The sequence below is a fragment of the Mercenaria mercenaria genome, chromosome 4 (assembly GCF_021730395.1).
Source record: "Mercenaria mercenaria strain notata chromosome 4, MADL_Memer_1, whole genome shotgun sequence".
In the NCBI taxonomy this organism is placed as follows: domain Eukaryota; kingdom Metazoa; phylum Mollusca; class Bivalvia; order Venerida; family Veneridae; genus Mercenaria; species Mercenaria mercenaria.
In genome coordinates this window covers 10,343,455-10,363,140 of record NC_069364.1, presented here as the reverse complement: position 1 = coordinate 10,363,140, position 19,686 = coordinate 10,343,455, and the positions used below count along the sequence as shown (strand labels likewise).

The following is a 19,686-nucleotide window of genomic DNA, read 5'->3' as shown; positions in this document are numbered from 1 at the left end:
AACAGGAAAAAAAACACACTTAAAAAGTAAGTGTGCGAAGCAGCTAGAAAACTTTCATAGTGTTTAAATTTCAGTGGCGATTCGGAATAGCTGCAACGTACAGATTTAGATCTTTGTTCTCTTTTTGTGGAATAGTTTACATTTTGAACTTTACATGATACGTATGCTGCAAAAAAACCGAGACGCCTTTGGAAAGCTAGCTTTTCACTTTGTTCTCAACTTTTTATGGCAGAGGATGTATCGACCTTCTTTGCATATATGTCTTACTAGTAAGTGACTCGACCTTATTGTCTTTGTAACTTCTTATCTGATTAAAATCATTTAAAGTTTATCTAATGTAATCAAATACCCGTATTTCAGACATTTTCAGCGCTGTGTCTTCTAGTTGAAAACCTTTCCCCAAGTAAAAGTGAGCTTGACCAACCAGTCGGCAGGGCTGTATGGTTGAATAAAGTCCATCGGTACAGACCAGTGGTAGAGAAAATTATAAGTGTGTATGACGAAGATAAAAACATAGTCGAGGCCAACAGCATTCAATGTGCTTACAGAGCAAAGTAAGTATAACTATTTCTTAGATAAAAAATATCTGTTTGTTTTAAATACAGTAAGAGACAGTAGTTGGGTTTTAGACAGCATGTGATAGGCATTTAGGGTGTCCATATATGTGTGAGGGAAACTTTATAGAAATATTAAAAGTATGCATATGGCATGAACTCCAGTTAATAATTATTTTACCCCTGTTCATATGTGTGTACATGCGTCCGGACTAACGCTGTCATGCTTGGTCTGATTTCAAAATAATATGCCACATATGATCACTATAACATGAGGGTGTGTCCTTTGCAAAACCAATAACTCATAGTCAAAGTCAAATTTGAGATCAAACATTAAGTGTTATTTCCTTTTCCAGTCTATCAATGTTAATTCATGAATGGATATTCAAATTACTTGATACAAAGAATGACCATTTGACAAAGTATTGCGTGAAATATCGAGATCCCTAGTTGCTCATAGGTCAAGGGCACACTTTAAAGATCAAGCATATTATACCATTTGTCTTGTCCAGTCTGTAAATTTTGCATTCATTGATGAATTCTGAAAAAAAAACCGATTTGTTCGGAAGCTTAAAGTCACACTTTAAGGTCAGAGTTTACTTGATTGTGTTGGGTCTATAATTTTGTATACATGCATGAATATTCAAAAAAGCTAGGCCCATGCATATACATTGTCATGTGAACTCAAAGGTCAGGGTCCCACTTAGAGGTCAAAGATTATATGTCATTTTCCACTTTTGTATACATCGATGAATATTCAGAAAATTAGGCAAAACTGATATCAAATGTAACATTCAGAATCCTAGTGTAAAGTCATAATCAGCTTAGACGGCGTTTTATGAAAGTCACTTTTTCTTGTCCTTGCTACGTTATATGATCTTAATGCACATGATTGACAAAAAAAAATCGAAATAATTCTGCATAAAAAAACATTTGTAGCAATATGTGCATACCCCTAGGTCAATGGTAGATGTCAATTTTTTCAAAGATTAAACTTAAGGTTATGATTCTTCTCTAGTCTAGCTTGGCACTTACCATAATAAGATAATGAATCATTTGTTGGTAATAGGTTTACATCAGTAACAGGATGTTTATGAAATCTGGTTATTTTCCCAATCATTTTAGCTCTAAACCAGCAATGGTACTTTCATTGGTGCCATCACTTGATTCATCTTTGTTACAACTCACAAGTAAGATATGTGAACATTTAATTATCTTTGCAACAACGTTGAACAATTGCATTGCTGTGATATATTTCAGACGGTTATGGAGCAGAATTACGATAGTGAAGCTGTTTCTGGAACACGTGTGTGCTTCCGACAGAAAGGAAAAAATTACAATCAAATATTGCATGCCGTTGTGGAAAGTACGTAGCTTTTTAATATATTTATGTAAGTTTTCCTTTTAAATCGAATTAATACATTATGTTGTATAGTCAGAGTTACATGTACAGTAACTTTCTATTTTAGCGTGTAATAGATAAGAAAGGCGAGCTTTAGCGAATTTTCTTCGTTTTTCAACATAAGCCTTGAAACAACGTTTTGGAGATTTACGTCCTTACAGAGAAATGATATTGGGGGTTACAATATCTAAAGTTCCAGTTCAGCTTTATTATCTGTAGCTTATTATTAGTTTTTAATTTGAAAAGTATACTTCTTCAATTAACTACTTATATACTTCTACGCTAGAATTCGGGGCGAAATTTTCACAATTATAGAATTTCTTCAAACGTTGGATATGGAAGGACAATCACCAAAGAAACAAAAATATGCAATACAATCATAAGTCCCCGGTATTGTAAAAGACCTGCCCTTGAACGCGGCATGTTTCCCCCTATGATTTTATTGCATATTTTTGTTTCTTAGATGATTGTCCTTCAATATCAAAAGTAAATCTGTTTTGGGGAAAAGTTTTGCCCATTTCATATACATGGATTTCTAGCCTAAGCCTTTAAGTTCGGAAAGGTATATTACATATTAATTCCTTATTCATGTACGTATTAACACTATATTATCTTACAAAATAGCTCACATGATAGTTAATTTATTGATAACAATTGATCATATCATTTTATTCAGTTTAAGTGATGTCTTGTTCCCTGAACTGGTTCATTTCATGCAAATTAGCGAAACATACCTGGTTTGGAGTTGCTCTACCATCAGAGTTACAAAATACAATTTAAGAAAACACTAAAAGATGATAGATAACTGTGTATATGGTTATCATTTCCAAAAATATAAATGATTGCTATCGACACAGAGAAAACATATATAGTTCGAAAGAGCTTTTTCATGGGAACATTTCTTTTTTTTATCTTGAGTTAGTCCTGCCAAACAATTTGGTACCTATGAAAAAACCAAGGGAGATGCAAGGTAGTATCGTTTATTTACACTGCCCGCCCCAATGACTTCGAACCATATTGGCGGCTACGAGGGAGGATAAGTGCGCAGCATAAACCGGTTTAAATTTCCCAGTGGTGTTTGATCAGTGACCTTATCAAAGCGATACAACTATGTACCTTTAAGTTTTGTGTTGTTGTCGTTATATTGTTGGTAAATGAAAATCATATATACGTCTTTATATACACGGCTGTTGGGTTTTGTTGCAGAGAGGCTGCCTTAAAAAAGGGATATCTTTACTGAATCTTTTTTTCCTTGTCTTTAAAACCCAACAACAGAAACAAACAAAAATTGACGGTAATTTCGGCTAGTAGTTATAAACTTGAAATCAATTTATTTAGACCGTATGTGTATCAAAAGTGTTTTCCTCAAACTATTATTCATTGTAGATTATATTCAAATGTATTCACAACAGCTTTGTTTTGTTGCAAATATAACTCAATTGGCATTCCTTGGTATTGTAAACGATTTATCGAAAATCTCAACAGACTTGAATATACTTTAGTGAAATTTTTGGTAAACAAAATAAGTTGTGAAAGGCAAACGTTTCTTTCTGCTTGTAGATACTAGGCGAAGAAACAGATATGAAAGAAATTGGATCATTTGAAGGTGTAGAAAAGTTCCTTAAGGTATGCAACAGGTCAGCTATCAAAGAATACATAGGGTAAGTTTCAACTAGGGTTAGTTTCAACATAAAAAGTAAACAGTAATGGAAGCACAGAGTACATTACTTGAAAGCTCCTCGTGAATTATCATCAATCCCGTAATGATTGTAACTGATATTTGTGTTCCAGTTAAGTATTATATATACTATGGATGAAACAGTAATCGTGAAAAAAAGGTTATAAGACGCAGCAGCACCACGATATGGTACGGACAACGAAATTTGAAAATTTGGACACCACTTTGGAACGTTAAGAAACCTCGCAAGATTTTAAAAATGCATTTTGAAATAATGTGGTAATGTCAGATGTGGCTACATCATTAAGGTCTAGTTTTCTAGGAGCCTTTTGTCTTTGATCTATTTAGAGAATACTTTGTTACAATATTCAAATCAATATATACATACAAATTATTGTAACTTCAACGCCAAAAATGGTTACTAGTAACTGCACTGACTTAGAGAAGAAGTTTTGCGCTGAGGTGAAAATATATCAAACCGGTTCGTTTTAATTATTTTTGGGTAGTTTTTTCCTCTAACCGTTTCAAGGGGGTTATCATGGTTTGTAATTAGTTGTCTTTTTATCGAAATGTGAAATATGTTTTTATTGAAAGTGTTTTTATTCGAACATTTCGAAAGCATTGGCTTGTTCTGGAACTTTGCAATTAAATCCATGACTGCACCCAGGGACCGTCATTACCTACAAAATAATAGCCTTTGATATTTTCTTCTTATTGACCACTTACTGGATGTTCTCCAAAAATTCAAACATAGACTTTTATACATTGTTGTTCAAATGGTTCAAATTTGCAAAACATAGGTGTTTGTAATGCAGAAAGTAAAGATATCTTATTTGATGATATCTTTATATTTGTTACTGTCATAAACCGCTTAATGGATGATCACCAAACTTAGCATCGACAGTTTTTCATATTGTTAAAATGGTTTCATTTGACTGCGTTCATATTTTGTTGGTGGAGTTAAAGCGAGAAAACCCCTTTCAGTAATGACAAACTTAATTGAAACATTATCTAAAATTTAGGCTTGCAGGGAGCATAAAATTTAGGCTTGCAGGGAGCATATACTTAATACAATCTATACAATCACACACACGGTATGATTGAGCCTTTTCAGCCGAACTAAGTAATAACATACTCTTATTCCTTGCAGTACATCATCTGAAGCGGAACTCTATAATTATATTAATAATTTGAATGGACCTTATAATTCCAGAGGACCAGAAATATATCATTATTATGTCCAAATATGGAGAGACGTTTCACGTATTGACTAATCATGAAAACTGGTTAATGTATATGGTAACAAAGAGAAAATGCTCTCAAAATAGGCTGATGCGTTTACAATTAAATCATAGGTATTTTCAGACCCTTGTAAATATATAGAAGTTATTTTACCTTGTAGTATTGTAAATAGGAAATTAATAACTCTATGATTCGTAATCTTTTGAATATTTGACAACAGAGCTGAAGTTAAATGCAGCCAATGTAACACAGCGGTGGAAGGTACTCCTGTTAAATTACCATGTAACGATGTGTTATGCGATGAGTGCTATGAGGATATGAGAGCACTGGGAGACTGTGAGTGCGCCAGTTGTCACCAACACTTTCAGGAAGGGTTTCCCATTGAGCGTCTAGCATTTAAAAAGTAAGTATCAACTAGCAATAAAAATCGCTGCTTATTTCACGATAGTTTGTGTACTCGTAGCAAAAACACGTTCTAAATATTTTCTTTTATTTATTACAAAATTATCTTAATTTAGATTTGAGGTATTCAATAGTCAAAGGATTTTTTAAAAAGAAATTCGATTATCTTTGTGGCTTTGTATAAACACATCATAATATTTTTGTAGCGATGCCCACGAGAAATTAAGGGACTATCAGAAAAAATGCAATACATTTTTCATGGACGTTGTGTCACAGTTATGCTTCTCTGGTGAAACTGCACCGTCACGGGATGTTGTGGAAAAACTTCTTGGATATGTCTTCTTTACAACGAAAAAAGAACGGCAGTGTACCAAAGATCTATCAGTTTTTGGAACCGGAATAGACCCTACCCCAGTGTTTCGGTCATTTCTCCTTCAACTCTTGATGAAAACGAGGTAGAGACTAAAAACTAATCATTTAATAAGTGGTTGCATTCTAATTATGAAACATATATATAAAACATAAATGTTCTGCTGAATACATGGACGGACATCACGGTTAATTCACGCTTGTTTTCTCTCTTACGTTACTTAATACCACATCACAAGTGGCGTCCTCAATCAAGTTACAAATGCTAATCACGGTTTTTGCCTATTTTAGGAATTAACTGTTGATAGATTTTAATGTATTTTAATATGCAGAACAGTATTTACTCTTTTTGTAACACGTTTTTTTTTCAGTGAAGAAACTGTGAAAGAAAATTTAGAAACCTACCTTCGACAGGCCCAACGTTTAATTTGTAGAGGAAATGAACAAAACAAAGATAATCATCATGTAGAACTCAGTCTTCTTGTAATACAATGCTTAGAGGTAGGTATTTCATTACTCCAATAATCATGTAAATGGATATGCATATATTTTACTTAATTGTCCATCACAAGGACAAATGGACATTTGATGTTTATGCTATGATGACATGTTCGTATTTGCATTGCTTTCTTTCACCGAGGGGAGCTTTGTTCTTTGAGTGATTTTATTCTTTAAACATTGGTGCTCCTGTTGGATTTTGTTTTTGTTCTTTCGCTCACAAAGGTTTATTTTAAAATGGTATTTAATCTTGCAAGGAGAGTTAAAATACAAATATAAGAATGCAGTATGAATAGCCATGTTGAAGAAACTCGTCCCCTTAAAGCGAAAGACCTAATAATACGTAATAGACGTCTACGTGATAGATAAAATTTAATGTTTTTGTATTTATTTAAGCAGATCCTAATTTAGATGCAATTTAATGTCCAGTTTAGAAAACGTTTATGTTGAAAATGCCATATCATTTGCAGAAATGATCAGTTTCGTTTAATCCAATGGGAGATGTCCCTAACACAATTCGTTAAACATAATTGCATGTTTTAGTCCATCTAACCTTTATTCAGAGTGAGCAATTAGTACGGGTGATCGGTTCGGCGTCATGCGTCCATCTTCTTGTGTCAATATTTTACTTAAACTACTTGGAATAATTACACCAAACTTTGTCTGTAGCGTCCTTGTATAGACCTTTCTCAAGTTTGTTCAGATTGTTGTTGTTTTTTGCCCCTTTTAAAGACCATCAGAGGTAAAAATAGGAAAATACCTTTTCTATGGACCACTTGCTAGATCTTTAAGGATGTACGAGCGTTTTTTTCAGGATATCCGCCATTTTGAAAAATGTTTCTTCAAATATTGCCTTCCAGCAAAAGTTTTGCCGAAAATTAATGCTAAATCATTAAAATATGGCTAATAAAGTACAATTTAAGCAAATAGATTCTGCTTTTTGCGAAAAAAAAAAATTTTACCCTTATTTTTGGCTGGCATTTGTCTAAAATTGACATAAGTTTTACAACAGGGTAGGGGTAGGTAATTTCAAATATCTATGAAAGTAGATCAGGTTTCGTTTTGATATTTTCCTGACTGATACACATAATGATAATCTATAATTGAAATAAAAATTTTCAAGATAACTTTTTATTTTATCTGGAAAATATAAATTAAATAAAAAAGAACACAAAATATCAAAATTCACCAGTTTTTGACAGTTTTTTTTTAAATAAATCTCTTAGATGCACGGTGACCCCTACTTTTTTTCTTTTCATTTTAAAGCATTTTTGTGCGTCATTAAAGCTGCAAAATATTTTTAAAATCTTACCGTCAGAAATTTTTTTGTAGATCTAAATACATTTTTTCCATTGAAAATAAAGTGGGTGGGGTAATTATGTCAATATGTAAAAATGAAAGAGATTTGTTTGTGACAATTATGCTTATATAATACTGACATCACCTTGTTTTCATATTAACCTGTAAGGCATGAAATCCCTATAAAATTAAATGGGATATTATATGTTTTATTAAGTACAACCATTTTTTTAAATTTTACAAAATTTCAGAAATGCTTAAACAGTGGGTGTAGAAAATGCCCTATAAAATTAAAACGAGTTCGGTGACCTATGTTTTTTCTTCTCTTGTTTGTCTAGAAAAGTAATGTTCTTCAAGCTCACAGAGTATGAAAAAATTCTTAACGTTAGAAAAAATTCGATCATACATCCTTAAATTCAAAACTTTGATAAGTAGCATCCTTGGATAGACGTCTCTTTAATTTGTTCCAGTGGTTTCGCTCGGCTCCTTGAAGGAGCCATCCGAGCTTTTCATATTAAATGAAATCATTTCAGTGCTTGTTGATGAATCTTCACTCACCAGATTTGGTCAGCATTTTTGTATGATCCTTTGTTAAACTGTTTTAAATGGTTACACTTGACTCCTTTGAGAGGCTTACCGGAGCTACACAATATGAACCACCCTATTGATCAACAACACACTTGCTCTGTAGCATTCTTGAATGGAGCTCTTTTGATTTTGTTCAAACTGTTTTGTTTTGACCTTTTTCTTATTAATGCAGTGTACCATGACATATATGAAAGGGCAAAAGGTCAATGTCATCTGATCGTTTTTATGGTCGTTATATCCCCTTGTGTAGATTTCTGTAGCCTTTATTATAACCAGAAATAAGAGAAGCGCACAGTAATCAAATACTATCTTCAGTAACTAAATTAAAAATAACTTCATCTCGATTTTGTTAGAACATTTCTTAGCTATTTAACAGAATTTAGTTAAATCTAATAAAAAGATAAATTGTAATAGAGGAATTTGTACAGTACAAGAACGCAATAAATGTTTGTTTCATAACTACATAATTTTCTTCTTTCATTTTCGCCCAGAAAATTACTTTCTTTTCCAAAACAATCTGTACCTTCTACGTCATATTAAAACTTGTATTAGCCTAAATGTTTTGAACAGATGTCAGATAGGTGGAAGTATAAAGGGGCAGTGAGTATTTTAACTGGTATTTTCCACCACGTTCTCTCCAACGTTAAAAACTGAACGGATATGAGCCTAATTAGGTTGATGTGATTTAAAAGCCTCCACCAAAAAACTAAAGATGAAGTTCTGTGAACATTAGAAACATACATTCGGATATGTGTTTTACCTTTAGTTTATAAACGTAATGTTTAAACATATTTTCTTATAGGATATGTTCATTCAAATCAAAACCCGAGACCCTCTGAACGCACACCAATATGTTACAAGGGCCCTTCAAATAGCCAGACAGACTATTGAAGCTTCGGATCTAGGTGTTGAAAAACTGTATGGAATTGCCTATGCAAGAATGGGGCTAGCCGAAGCGGCTACTCATATCGCGCATATTGTGTTACATCAGATAGAGCCCCGATCTGTTCCAGTTTGTGTAAGAAAAGTCATTGAAGCAGCACAAATACTTTGTGAAGATACAAAAGTTAGGTGGGCCAGGTATGAACAAATTTCTATTCGGACATATTTTTTAGAAGCAGTTCTAAGACATGCATGTGATTGTAAGATAGATTTTATAATGCTGTTGTCATATGTGTGGCATTATTTCGACATTTCGTCTCGAATCTACAGGATATTAGCGATTGTAAGCTTGAAAGTCTTTATTTTATGGATGTAGACATTAACAAATGCTGAAGTAAGTTGGAACTTCTTTTGTATTGAATAAGTTCCGGTTTATTTATGTGAAAACAGCCTTTTTGAGCTTCACAGAGTGCTCAAGTTGAGCTATTTTGATCGCCATGTGTGCGTTGTTAACAATGTTACTGTTACAGATCACAATTTTGGCCCATGGTCGAAAACTAGATTCGGATTACTAGGTCAAATCAAATAGTTGAATACTTTGTTGGCACTTTAGAGGCAGCATTTTTTACCTTCCGTTCATAATAATTTGTCAGAATGTGTTTCGCTCTGGAATCAAGATCAGGTTCGAAACTGAGTAATATAATGTTAAAAACTATGTCACTAGATCCAATAATGGTCAAACCTTGCTAACGCTCTTAACACCATAATTTCTGCTTATTTTCATAAAACTTTGTAAAAATATAGGTAAAATTCAAAACTGGTTTATCTAAAGTAAAATGCTAGATCACTAGGTTACATCACCGAAAAACCTTGTTAACACTTAAGACGCCACATTTTCTACCTAATTTTATTAAGTATTTGTCAGAATGTTTGACTTAATAAAGTATATTAGAAATTCGAAACTAGGTTATTTAAGGTCAAATCTAGGTCACTAGATCAAATTATAGGAAAGTCTTGTTACCACTCTAGAAGCTACATCTTTCCATTACCTCTAATGAGCAGACGCAGTCACACCGAGTCTGCTATTATTTTGCTTGGTTATATTCTATGCTTCCAAAGGATCGTTTTATAGATTATATTTGTCAGAATGTTTGTCTTTAAAATTTAGGTCAAGTTTAAAACTTGGAGATCCAAAACGAGGTTATAAGGTTAATATGGTAGTGCTTACATTTACTACCTGGTCTTATGAAACTTTGTCGGAATGTTAATCTGTATGAATTCCAGGCAATCTCAATTTAATATATAGGTCAAAAGCTAGGTCATTAGGTCAAACAGAGCAAAACCTTGTTATAACTCTATAGAGGTCATATTTTCAACCCGATCTTTATAAAGTTTGTCAGAATGGAATCTAGGTAAAGTTTGAAACTGGATTAAAAATTAATTTTGGTAACTTTGTCAGGTAAAAAAAAACCTGGATTACGCTGAAGAGGCCACATTTTCAATATGATCTTCATACTGTATGTTATTTTTTAACTTGGTCATTTTAGGTCTAAACTAGGCCTGTACTTTAAATGAAATCTTCAAAATGGTCAATAATAATCCGTTACTAGATTGATAAACTTGGTTAATGTTCTATCTGATTTGAATAAGGCACGGTCGGTATGTTTGTAAGGTAAGAAATAGGTCAGGTGAGCGTGTTTTTACGTCTTCTATATTGTATAAGAAATCGGTGTTTTTTTACTCTATAATGTGATGAGAGGAAATATAACATGGGTGCCAATTAAGGTTAATGCCAACCAGAAGTTTGATAAACCGGAAGTCATTGCATCTCGTAATTTAACATAAAATTTGGGTCAGCTGCGTCGACGTAAAACATGTCGCAGATACCTGGCAAGCTAAATCTGTAAGAAGAGCCATTGAGGTAATCAATAAAACTGGCTGCGTTACTAACTTGATAATATATATCAAAAACATAGACGCGTGAAAAAATTATAGAGAGGAAGTTTGTTTGTTTCAGTGTAAAATTAAAATGTTCTTGTCCAAGTGATCACTGGATGTTATATTATCATGCGTAAGGCATGAGTGGAAATGTAAAATACGGTGTTCATGAGTGAAAGATATTTCCATCTTACATGAAAAACAAATTTCTCTCTATTTCATGCATTTTTTATAGTTTTAACTATATTATACATAATGTACCCGCGAAACGTGTATTTATACTTCTATAACTCGTATTCTTTCGCATTTAATTGTAGTTGCATGTCATTGTATTTTCACTGCTTTGAAATAGTAAAAATATCAATTTTATTTCACAGATATATTCTAGAATTTCACAGGAAGACATAAAATTTAATATATTCTTATCAGCTTTAGATTTGGAGTTATGCTCGGTATAAGTAGATGTCTAGAGAAAGCACAGAATTATTCCGTATGATTGCAATTGTACATTTATAATCATGAAAAGCTGTATTAAAATAGACATTACAAAATGCATTCTATTCAAAGTAGAATTCTATCCGTGATATTATGCTCCCCAAATGCAAACTTATTATAATGTCCATTGATACGTCTAGGTTAAAGGTAGTACATGTAACTCTCTATCCCATCGCTTCATTCGTTTAATTTTCTCAAGCAGATTATGATGGTTTTGTTTTGTTTTGTTTTTGTTTTTGTTCTCTGTTTATTTGTCTTGACATGGGGTCATTGCATAAATGGAGTAGTTTTTATACTGTAGTCTGTTACATGGAATGTGCAAGGTGATTGCAGGATTAAGTTGGTTGAAGTCTTCTCTACTTGAAAACAATTTAGAAATAAAGTTGCGATAGAATTCGGAGAATCCAAGTGCTTAAAATTTCCGTAGTCTGTGCATAGGGTAATAAGCTTTGGAATATATAAATATTGCACACACTCTATGTATTTTTCTTTATAAAGTACGTCATTCCTTAAGACATATTAAGTCGTCACTTATATTTACAAGATTTACAAGCTAAACGTAACTATATTGTTGTTTTTCGCACTGCAGAATCTACTTAGTGAAGTGTATATGTAGATGCCATGGTGTAGATGTGTACCAGAAAATATGTCGAAGTCGTGTACCGTTCCTGAGATGGATACCAATTACAGACATTGATAGAACACAAGTAAGCTGTTGTTTCCGTAAATTTATTATTCAATAAAGTGTTACTATATAGCTAATATTTCATTTTTCCTGAATAAATTAAAAGTGGTCACTTACCTCTAAAGATAGTTTCAAAATGCACACATGCTGTTGTAAGAATGTGCACAGGGAACATTATTTTGTTGCCGTTCGTATAGTTCGTATAGTTACAACTATCATAGCTGAAACTGTATATATTATTCTGTATTGTCTGTATTCATCAGATTTGTTTTTTTGAAACAAACTTCTACAATTATAGTAGAATAGTATAATGAATATTGTAGGTGGTCGAAGTGAGCGATAGATATATTGTGTGCGGCGAGCCATATATAAAGATCAGAGAGGCGCTGACAAAGGTTGCACTTGGTGAAGATGTCGCTTTACTCGATGAAACTGTGCAGGTATAAAATATTGTACTTTTTAAGTTTTGACTTTATAAAAATTTGCAAATAAAACTTTGTACCAACCTTAAGACTGATGTTACCACCGTTTTTTTTTTAGAAAATCAGGACAGCATTAATTGCCACCAGTGACAGGTTTTAAAAAAAATTGGACGTTTTTTCCACTCCCCAAAATTGTATTTGTTGGCTTAGAGGTTGGCTTAGATGACTTAATAGTAAAAGACACCATACTCAAAACTGTTTACTCCGTTTGAAACATGTATCTTCAAATAGTCGGAAAATCATTATGCCCATATCGCTTTCAAGACATGTAAGAGTCAAGTACACTTCCCGTGTTATTAATATTCGCGACACGGATATACCTTATTTATAATTGTTTATGGTTGATGTTTACCGTCGTTATACCGGTAGCTGACTGAGTACATGTGCTTTAAAGTTTTAGTCTAATTTTTTGTTTCGTCGTTTTCTTGCAATAACTGTTTCGACATTTGTACATTGTTGCAGGAGCTGCATGCAGCCGAAATCAGAGTGGAGCCGTTGTTACAGCTCGCAATTCATAGAGAGATAACAGGTTCATACCTGTACCCACAAAAACGGAGAAAAGTTACACCGCAGGTATGAACAGTTTAAGGTGTTAATCAAATCTGAGTGGGAAAGCTGCACATGATCATCTGTATTCAATATTAGTAACACATTATGTGCAACCATTTACACTGTGACAATACGCAAAACCAAAAAGTGTATAACTGGAGCGGAAAGAAGAGTATTTACAGGAGATACGCCCTAGAAGCTTCAGTTCATATGTTCGTCATCTTTAAAACAGGAGTAATGATATTTTTATGTTTATTTGTTTAATTTTAATATTAATATTTTTTTTATTTCGTAACAGGCATTTGAGACCATAGACGGATTTATCGATGGCTGTAAGATTGTTAAGAATAAGGTAGGTTGTTATTCCACATAAAATGGTTTTACAATAATATCTGTGAAAAGTATAGCTAAAATGATCTTAAACTAGCAGTATTCTGATTTGTTTCATCGAACTACTTAAGGGCGATATTGTAGTCAGTCGCCAACATATTGCGTCAAATGGTATTTTCTTCTAAACAACGCGGGTAATGTAAAAATGTTCTTGTAAGAAACCGTTGGCATAACATCAAAGAGCTTTTATAGAAATATTCCGTTGTTGACCCTCTACCAAACTATATAAACCATCTTAATTCTCTGAGGGAATAGTGCTTGATTTTGAAATTTAATTCATGGAAAAATTTGTGTTCTGCTCTGAAGCCATTGCTCTGGCTTTCAAAACAATTTAACAAAATTACTTTAGACAATAATCCACATAAATTTCTTCCTGTTTTAATTTATAGTTCCTCCTTTTTGTCGCAGAAGTAAATGAAAATTCTGTTATTTACACGTTATGCATTTAGTTTTTTCTTCTTAAGGCCTTTGGACATGCAATTGTTCAAAATCGGTTGTTGCCTCTACACCTATCATATGGAGAAGGTGATGATTTGCGAACACAAGGAATAGTATCTTTAATTGTCCACTTCATGTCCACTTTGTCCCATTTGGAAGGAGATAGAACGTTACTTCAACCACTGATGGCATTGATGAGGAAGCCACAAGCATTAGCCGTAAGCGACAGCAGATTTACGTTTTGTTCCTTTCTGTCGCTTTTCAAGTAGTTAAGGAAGTTCTGCACATTTGAATTTGATAAAACTCTGATTTTCAAAACTTCACAATATGCTTAGAAAATTGTCGCATGATGTGCTCACGTTTTGCTAGACCGATTGAAAAATTTATACCGCCCTCAAATGTTCATAATGGAGACTATTCACACTGATTTGTGATACAGTTTATTAGCATCCGTTCAGCTGAGAAAAAGGATAGTTGTTTGTCCCGCTAAACATGAGGTAAAATTAAGCATGTGTTCATCTGTGAAAAATAGCTTATGTGTTACGGTTTTTAGCTCACCTGAGCACTTTGTGCTCAGGGTGAGCTATTGTAATCGCCAACCGTCCGGCGTCCGTCCGTCCGTATTGCATTGCCTAGTGGTCCTCTACCAAGATTATTCAAATTATGCCCCTGAGGTGAAAAGAGGCCCCACCTAGGGGGTCCCAAGTTTAACTTAGACTTATATAGGAAAAAACTTTAAAAATCTTCTTGCCTGAAACTGCAAGGCCTAGGCTTTGATATTTGGTATGTTGCATTGCCTAGAAGTCCTCTACCAAGATTATTCAAATTATGCCCCTGAGGTGAAAAGAGGCCCCACCCAGGGGTCCCAAGTTTTACTTAGACTTGTACAGGAAACAACTTTAAAAATCTTCTTGCCTGAAACTGCAAAGCCTAGGCTTTTGATATTTGGCATGTTGCATTGCCTAGTGGTCCTGTACCAAAACTGTTCAAATTATGCCCCTAGGGTGAAAAGAGGCCCTGCCCTGGGGGTCCAAAGTTTTACATAGACTTATATAGGAAAAAGCTTAAAAAAATTTCTTGTCTGAAAGTGCAAGGTCCAGACCTTTGAGATTTGGTATGTAGCATTGCCTAGTGGTTCTCTAACTAGATTGTTCAAATTATGCCCCTGGGGTGAAAAGAGTCCCCACCCCGGGGGTCACTTGTTATATGAGTTATATAGGAAAAAATACTTCAAAAATTATCTGATCATATTTCCTTGACTGTTTGATTATAATTATCTGATGATCCCTAGTTATTAGGGGTCACATGACTGTGACAATGACCTACTGACATATTTCTTGTCTTTTTAAGATACAGCCTTGAAATTTTGATGACATATACAGTTTTGAACACCAATCTTAATACTGATTTTCAGTGACCATGAATGTGACCTACTGACCTACTTTCTTAATATTTTAGCATCAGTTTGACATTTGAAACATGTAGCTCATATTACTCAGGTGAGCGATCCAGGTTCATCATGACCCTCTTGTTTTTATTACAAAACACTTTAGAATGCATTCCTTCCAACAATGCCGCAAGATGACCTTCAAGATGTGAAAGATGCACTTCTTGCTGCTCGTCATAATGTCGTTGGTGCTGATGACAATCCTGTCTTTTACAGTAAGTAAACGCATCATGCATTATATTTTAGGGCTGTAGGAAATCGTTTCTATTTACCATCTCAGAATCCGTTGACAGAAATTTGTCGGTATTTGTATAAATGTAAAATAATGACCCATTTTAGTATAGTTATTTGTTGTGTTGCTTTTTATGCACACGGTGTAAAAACCTAGAAGGTATAAATAATTGAAACTGTCACGACTCCACATACAGTTTCCATTCAGTTGAAATGAAACTCGGCACACATCATCAAAATGAAGTGGACTTGTGCATGTGATTGTAGCTTTCTTATCCTGTTATTTATTCTTGGGTTGTGGCCGTTTTCTGGACTTTGAATCAACACTTTGTGTACTCATTTCCACCTACAATTTCCATCCAATTGAAATAAAACTTGATATACTTCATCAACATAAAAAGGCCAAACATCCGATTATATTTTCTGGATTTGTTGCGCTTTTTTGTTATTCTGTCGGAAAGTGTCATACAATCTTGACACCATTCTTGTTATATACCAGTGCCATATTGAGACTGTATGATCGTGTGACAGAATCAGGGATTAAAATACTAATTATACGTATTTATTTCGCAGGATGTCCAAACGGCCACCCGTATGTAATTGGAGACGTAAGTAACATAACTTTGTGTTTTCGTATTTCTTGATTTTGATATTATCTACATTTAGTTTTTGTTTTGTTTTTGTTGGGTTGAACAACACACCGACACAATCTTAGGTCATATTGCGACTCTCCAGCTTTGATGGTGGAGGAAGACACAGGTGCCCTTCTATGCATTATTTCATCACGTGCTGGCACCTGAGTAGAACCAATGACCTTCGGTAAGCCAACTGGATGGCTTTCTCACGTGAAGAATTCAACGCCCCGAGTGAGGCTCGAACCCACATCGATCAGAGGGTAGTGATTTGAAGTCAGCGGCCTTAACCAATCGGTCCCATCTACATTTAGATTTGATTTACAACGATATATTTTATATTTTCATAATTTTGTGTCTCTATTTTCATTGGTATTGTTCATTACTGAATTCTACTTTTATTGTGTTTTGTACGATTTCAGTGCGGCCGCCCGGCCACCGTTGCTATCTGCAAGGAATGTGGGTCAGCAATAGGCGGACAAGGTTATCATCTGCGGCCTGGAAATGTCCTTGACCACGGGTTAGCTCTTTTGTAAAACTTACACTATATAACAAAAGCAGGAATAAAAGTGTATTGTACATTTGTATTTAAAGCCGATTTTGAGCGGTAGTTATATTGAAAATTTATACGGTAATACAGCTGGGTGATATATGTTATTTTCCTGTACTGTTTTTAAAGAGGGGACAACACGATGACTGGTCATATCCTAGGGCGGTCAGAAAACAGAGGTAGAGGTCCTAAAACAGAAAGGACACTTACACCTGCCCAGTGCTCTACTATCCGACTTATACTGCACGTGGCAATGTATGTCGGATCAGGCATTAACCTGCAGGTATGTTTTAGGTGAAAACTAGTTGCCGGTTCTGAGTATTAGTCATTATTTTTGTCAGTTTGACTTCTTAAAGTCCAGAGAGACATGTAAATTTTTGGTGCGGTCATTAGCTCGTACTTCCGTCATTTCATCAAAAAGTTATTTCTGCTCTGTATTGTTTGACTCCCATTGAGTTTCAAATAGCATTGCAAAATAATTGCCATAATTAGACAACGTAGAAAAAGTACATTTAGACATGTTGGTTCAGTGTCAAAATTAATAGATAGTATTTCTGACCCGTTCAATATCATCTTAAAGGATATTGAAGCAACATTGAACAAATAAGTTTCCTTATGAGATGAGGTATTCAAGATTGTGGTTGTACAAAGATATTACTCCATACATTTTTAACTTGGCAAAGAAACTACGTGAATATTGCAACATTCAGCTCAGATCGAAATATCCCACGCAGTTTAGTTCAAGGTCAAGGCCGTATGATGAGGTTAATCACATATCATAATTGATGAATGTATCCATGTCCGGTCACATCTTGTTTTAACGTTGATACAATGTTTTCTCGTACAAACATTGATGTTTCAATGGTAAACAATGCGACGAACATATATTTCAACAATATTGGTTGAAGGACAAGATTGTAAATTGATGGAGTCATATTCATTGTTCCTGATGTATAGTATTTTAGCTACGACTCGCAGAAATTAGGGAACGTGCTCTTTGCGAAGAAAACCAAAAATCCACATATATTGAAACTTAAAATCTGTCACGATCTCTGAGTTAGAATGTTTTCAATGACAATCCTTGAAGCATTAATTAAATATAACTATACAATACAAGTTTTCTTTATATCTATAGTAAATGAAAAGTATTACATATTCGTTTTACTTTTGTGACATTACTTTAAGCAGAATTAGACAAATATTTTTATACATTGAAGGATCTCAAGAATAGTGTACCAGCTCACTTTAGTTATCTTTTTAGGGTGTTTGTTCATTAATCAGACCAGACATTGAGGAAGCACGTGTTGGAGAATTCGTTTGGCGTCATATTGCACGTGATATTGACGACATTCAGCACTCCCTTGGTCGAAGTGTAGACGATGCTCTTCTTTATGTTCACAGTATTATAGACCACATCTTGAAAACACATGATGGAGGTAGATTAGTTAAATTATATGGTGTATATGCCATTGAATTGTAAAGAATTTACTCCTGCGTTTGTATTATTTTTATTAATTAAAAGCTTTCAATGTGAGTACTTTGAGTCGTGGTGCTTTATTAGATAGTAAAACAGAAGTATCCCTAACGACATTGTCACCAAACATTTATCAGTATGCAAGAAAACCGAAGATATGATACATTTTTATCTTTATACTTTAGTTTTCAAAATGAAACGTTCTTTGTGTCTGTCCTTATATGGTCCTGTAACAACCATTTACTCGAAATGAATAAGCGATGAATGTTAAACTGTAAATAAGGTGGACGTTCATGTTATGATAGATTTAAAGAAGAAATTATGACTGGCTTAAGTGCATTATAATTCATGTACACTGTTTAGGCGAATAAAGGCCAGTGCACACTTAGAAGACCCTTTAACAATCATCATAAAACTAATGTGCAATCCCGAGTTTGTAAAAAGAACTTGCTATAAAACTTCATACGTATTTGTAGGAGAACGTGTTAGAGGAGAGGTGAGCGGTTTAACTAGCAAGCGAGGAAGAAATCAATGGGAAACAGAATTCTCTGCACGTTTCCTACAAACCACCCTGCAGGTAATGAGAGTTTATTTCAAACCTTGCTGTAGGGAAAGCGTTTCGTTTCGATTTTTATTTTAGTTTGTGGTGTTTTAAACAGGTTTTTGAAATTTACACCATATTGTGTATACTAATCAACTTTGTACCATTTATTTAACTGAGCTTGAATTGTTATGTTAAGCTCCTCTCATATAGCAAAACTGTTGACAGTTGCTGGCTCTACAAAGATAGAAGATAAATTTCAAATTGTTCAATAAGCATAGGAACCATTTGCCGAAGTGCGGGTTTAAATTGAGAAGTGTGCGATTGACATTGGCTAGTATATGTTTCCTGTTGCACCCATATGGTTCTCATAGTATACCTAGGGCAGAGAATAACATGTATGATGGCCTTTTCTTTCTGGTTTTGGTGCCAGTTACCTAAACTAAGGCTAGTTACAAACGTATTATCGGGAGGCTTCTAACTTAGAGGCAGCTGGATCTGGACACGCGGTTTATGGAACTGGAAGTTGTCTTTGGATATGCAGCATGATATCATGTCTAAATATTCACTACCATAAATGTACATTATATAAAAGAAGCATGCACTGGATAGCAGTTTGTATGCCTTCGTTTCTATATGGAGTCACGTGAAAAATACCGCTAAATATATAAACAAATGAAACAAAAATGAACCATTCTGCCATTGAAAGACATGCCATGCCTTTTTTCGATTATAGTTAAACGTTCAGAAGGTAAGCGGTTGTGCGGGTCGTTTGTCGTCCTTCCGTCGTCTGTCCTTTTTCCGTCCATCGGCGTCAAACGATATCTCCTAAGAAGTTGATGAAACTTGGTAGGAATGCTTCTTGGAAAGTACTCTTCCAAAGAAGTTCAGTTGCTCCTACTTTGTTGCACAACTTAATA

The 19,686-nt window shown here is 34.2% G+C and overlaps 1 protein-coding gene across 1 annotated transcript in view; it reads left to right on the top strand.

The window, feature by feature from the left end:
• LOC123550957 (E3 ubiquitin-protein ligase rnf213-alpha-like) overlaps window positions 1-19,686 on the top strand; it is a 158,058-nt gene that overhangs the window by 124,478 nt on the left and 13,894 nt on the right. The window contains exons 66-83 of the mRNA XM_053540043.1: window positions 361-554; window positions 1,815-1,920; window positions 3,517-3,617; window positions 5,097-5,279; window positions 5,485-5,733; window positions 6,019-6,148; window positions 8,835-9,112; window positions 11,937-12,054; window positions 12,356-12,472; window positions 12,977-13,087; window positions 13,362-13,415; window positions 13,918-14,109; window positions 15,445-15,553; window positions 16,143-16,177; window positions 16,624-16,721; window positions 16,881-17,034; window positions 18,013-18,187; window positions 18,702-18,802. Of these exons, the coding sequence (XP_053396018.1) occupies window positions 361-554; window positions 1,815-1,920; window positions 3,517-3,617; window positions 5,097-5,279; window positions 5,485-5,733; window positions 6,019-6,148; window positions 8,835-9,112; window positions 11,937-12,054; window positions 12,356-12,472; window positions 12,977-13,087; window positions 13,362-13,415; window positions 13,918-14,109; window positions 15,445-15,553; window positions 16,143-16,177; window positions 16,624-16,721; window positions 16,881-17,034; window positions 18,013-18,187; window positions 18,702-18,802 (2,505 nt within the window). The remainder of the gene's footprint in view (window positions 1-360; window positions 555-1,814; window positions 1,921-3,516; window positions 3,618-5,096; window positions 5,280-5,484; window positions 5,734-6,018; window positions 6,149-8,834; window positions 9,113-11,936; window positions 12,055-12,355; window positions 12,473-12,976; window positions 13,088-13,361; window positions 13,416-13,917; window positions 14,110-15,444; window positions 15,554-16,142; window positions 16,178-16,623; window positions 16,722-16,880; window positions 17,035-18,012; window positions 18,188-18,701; window positions 18,803-19,686) is intronic.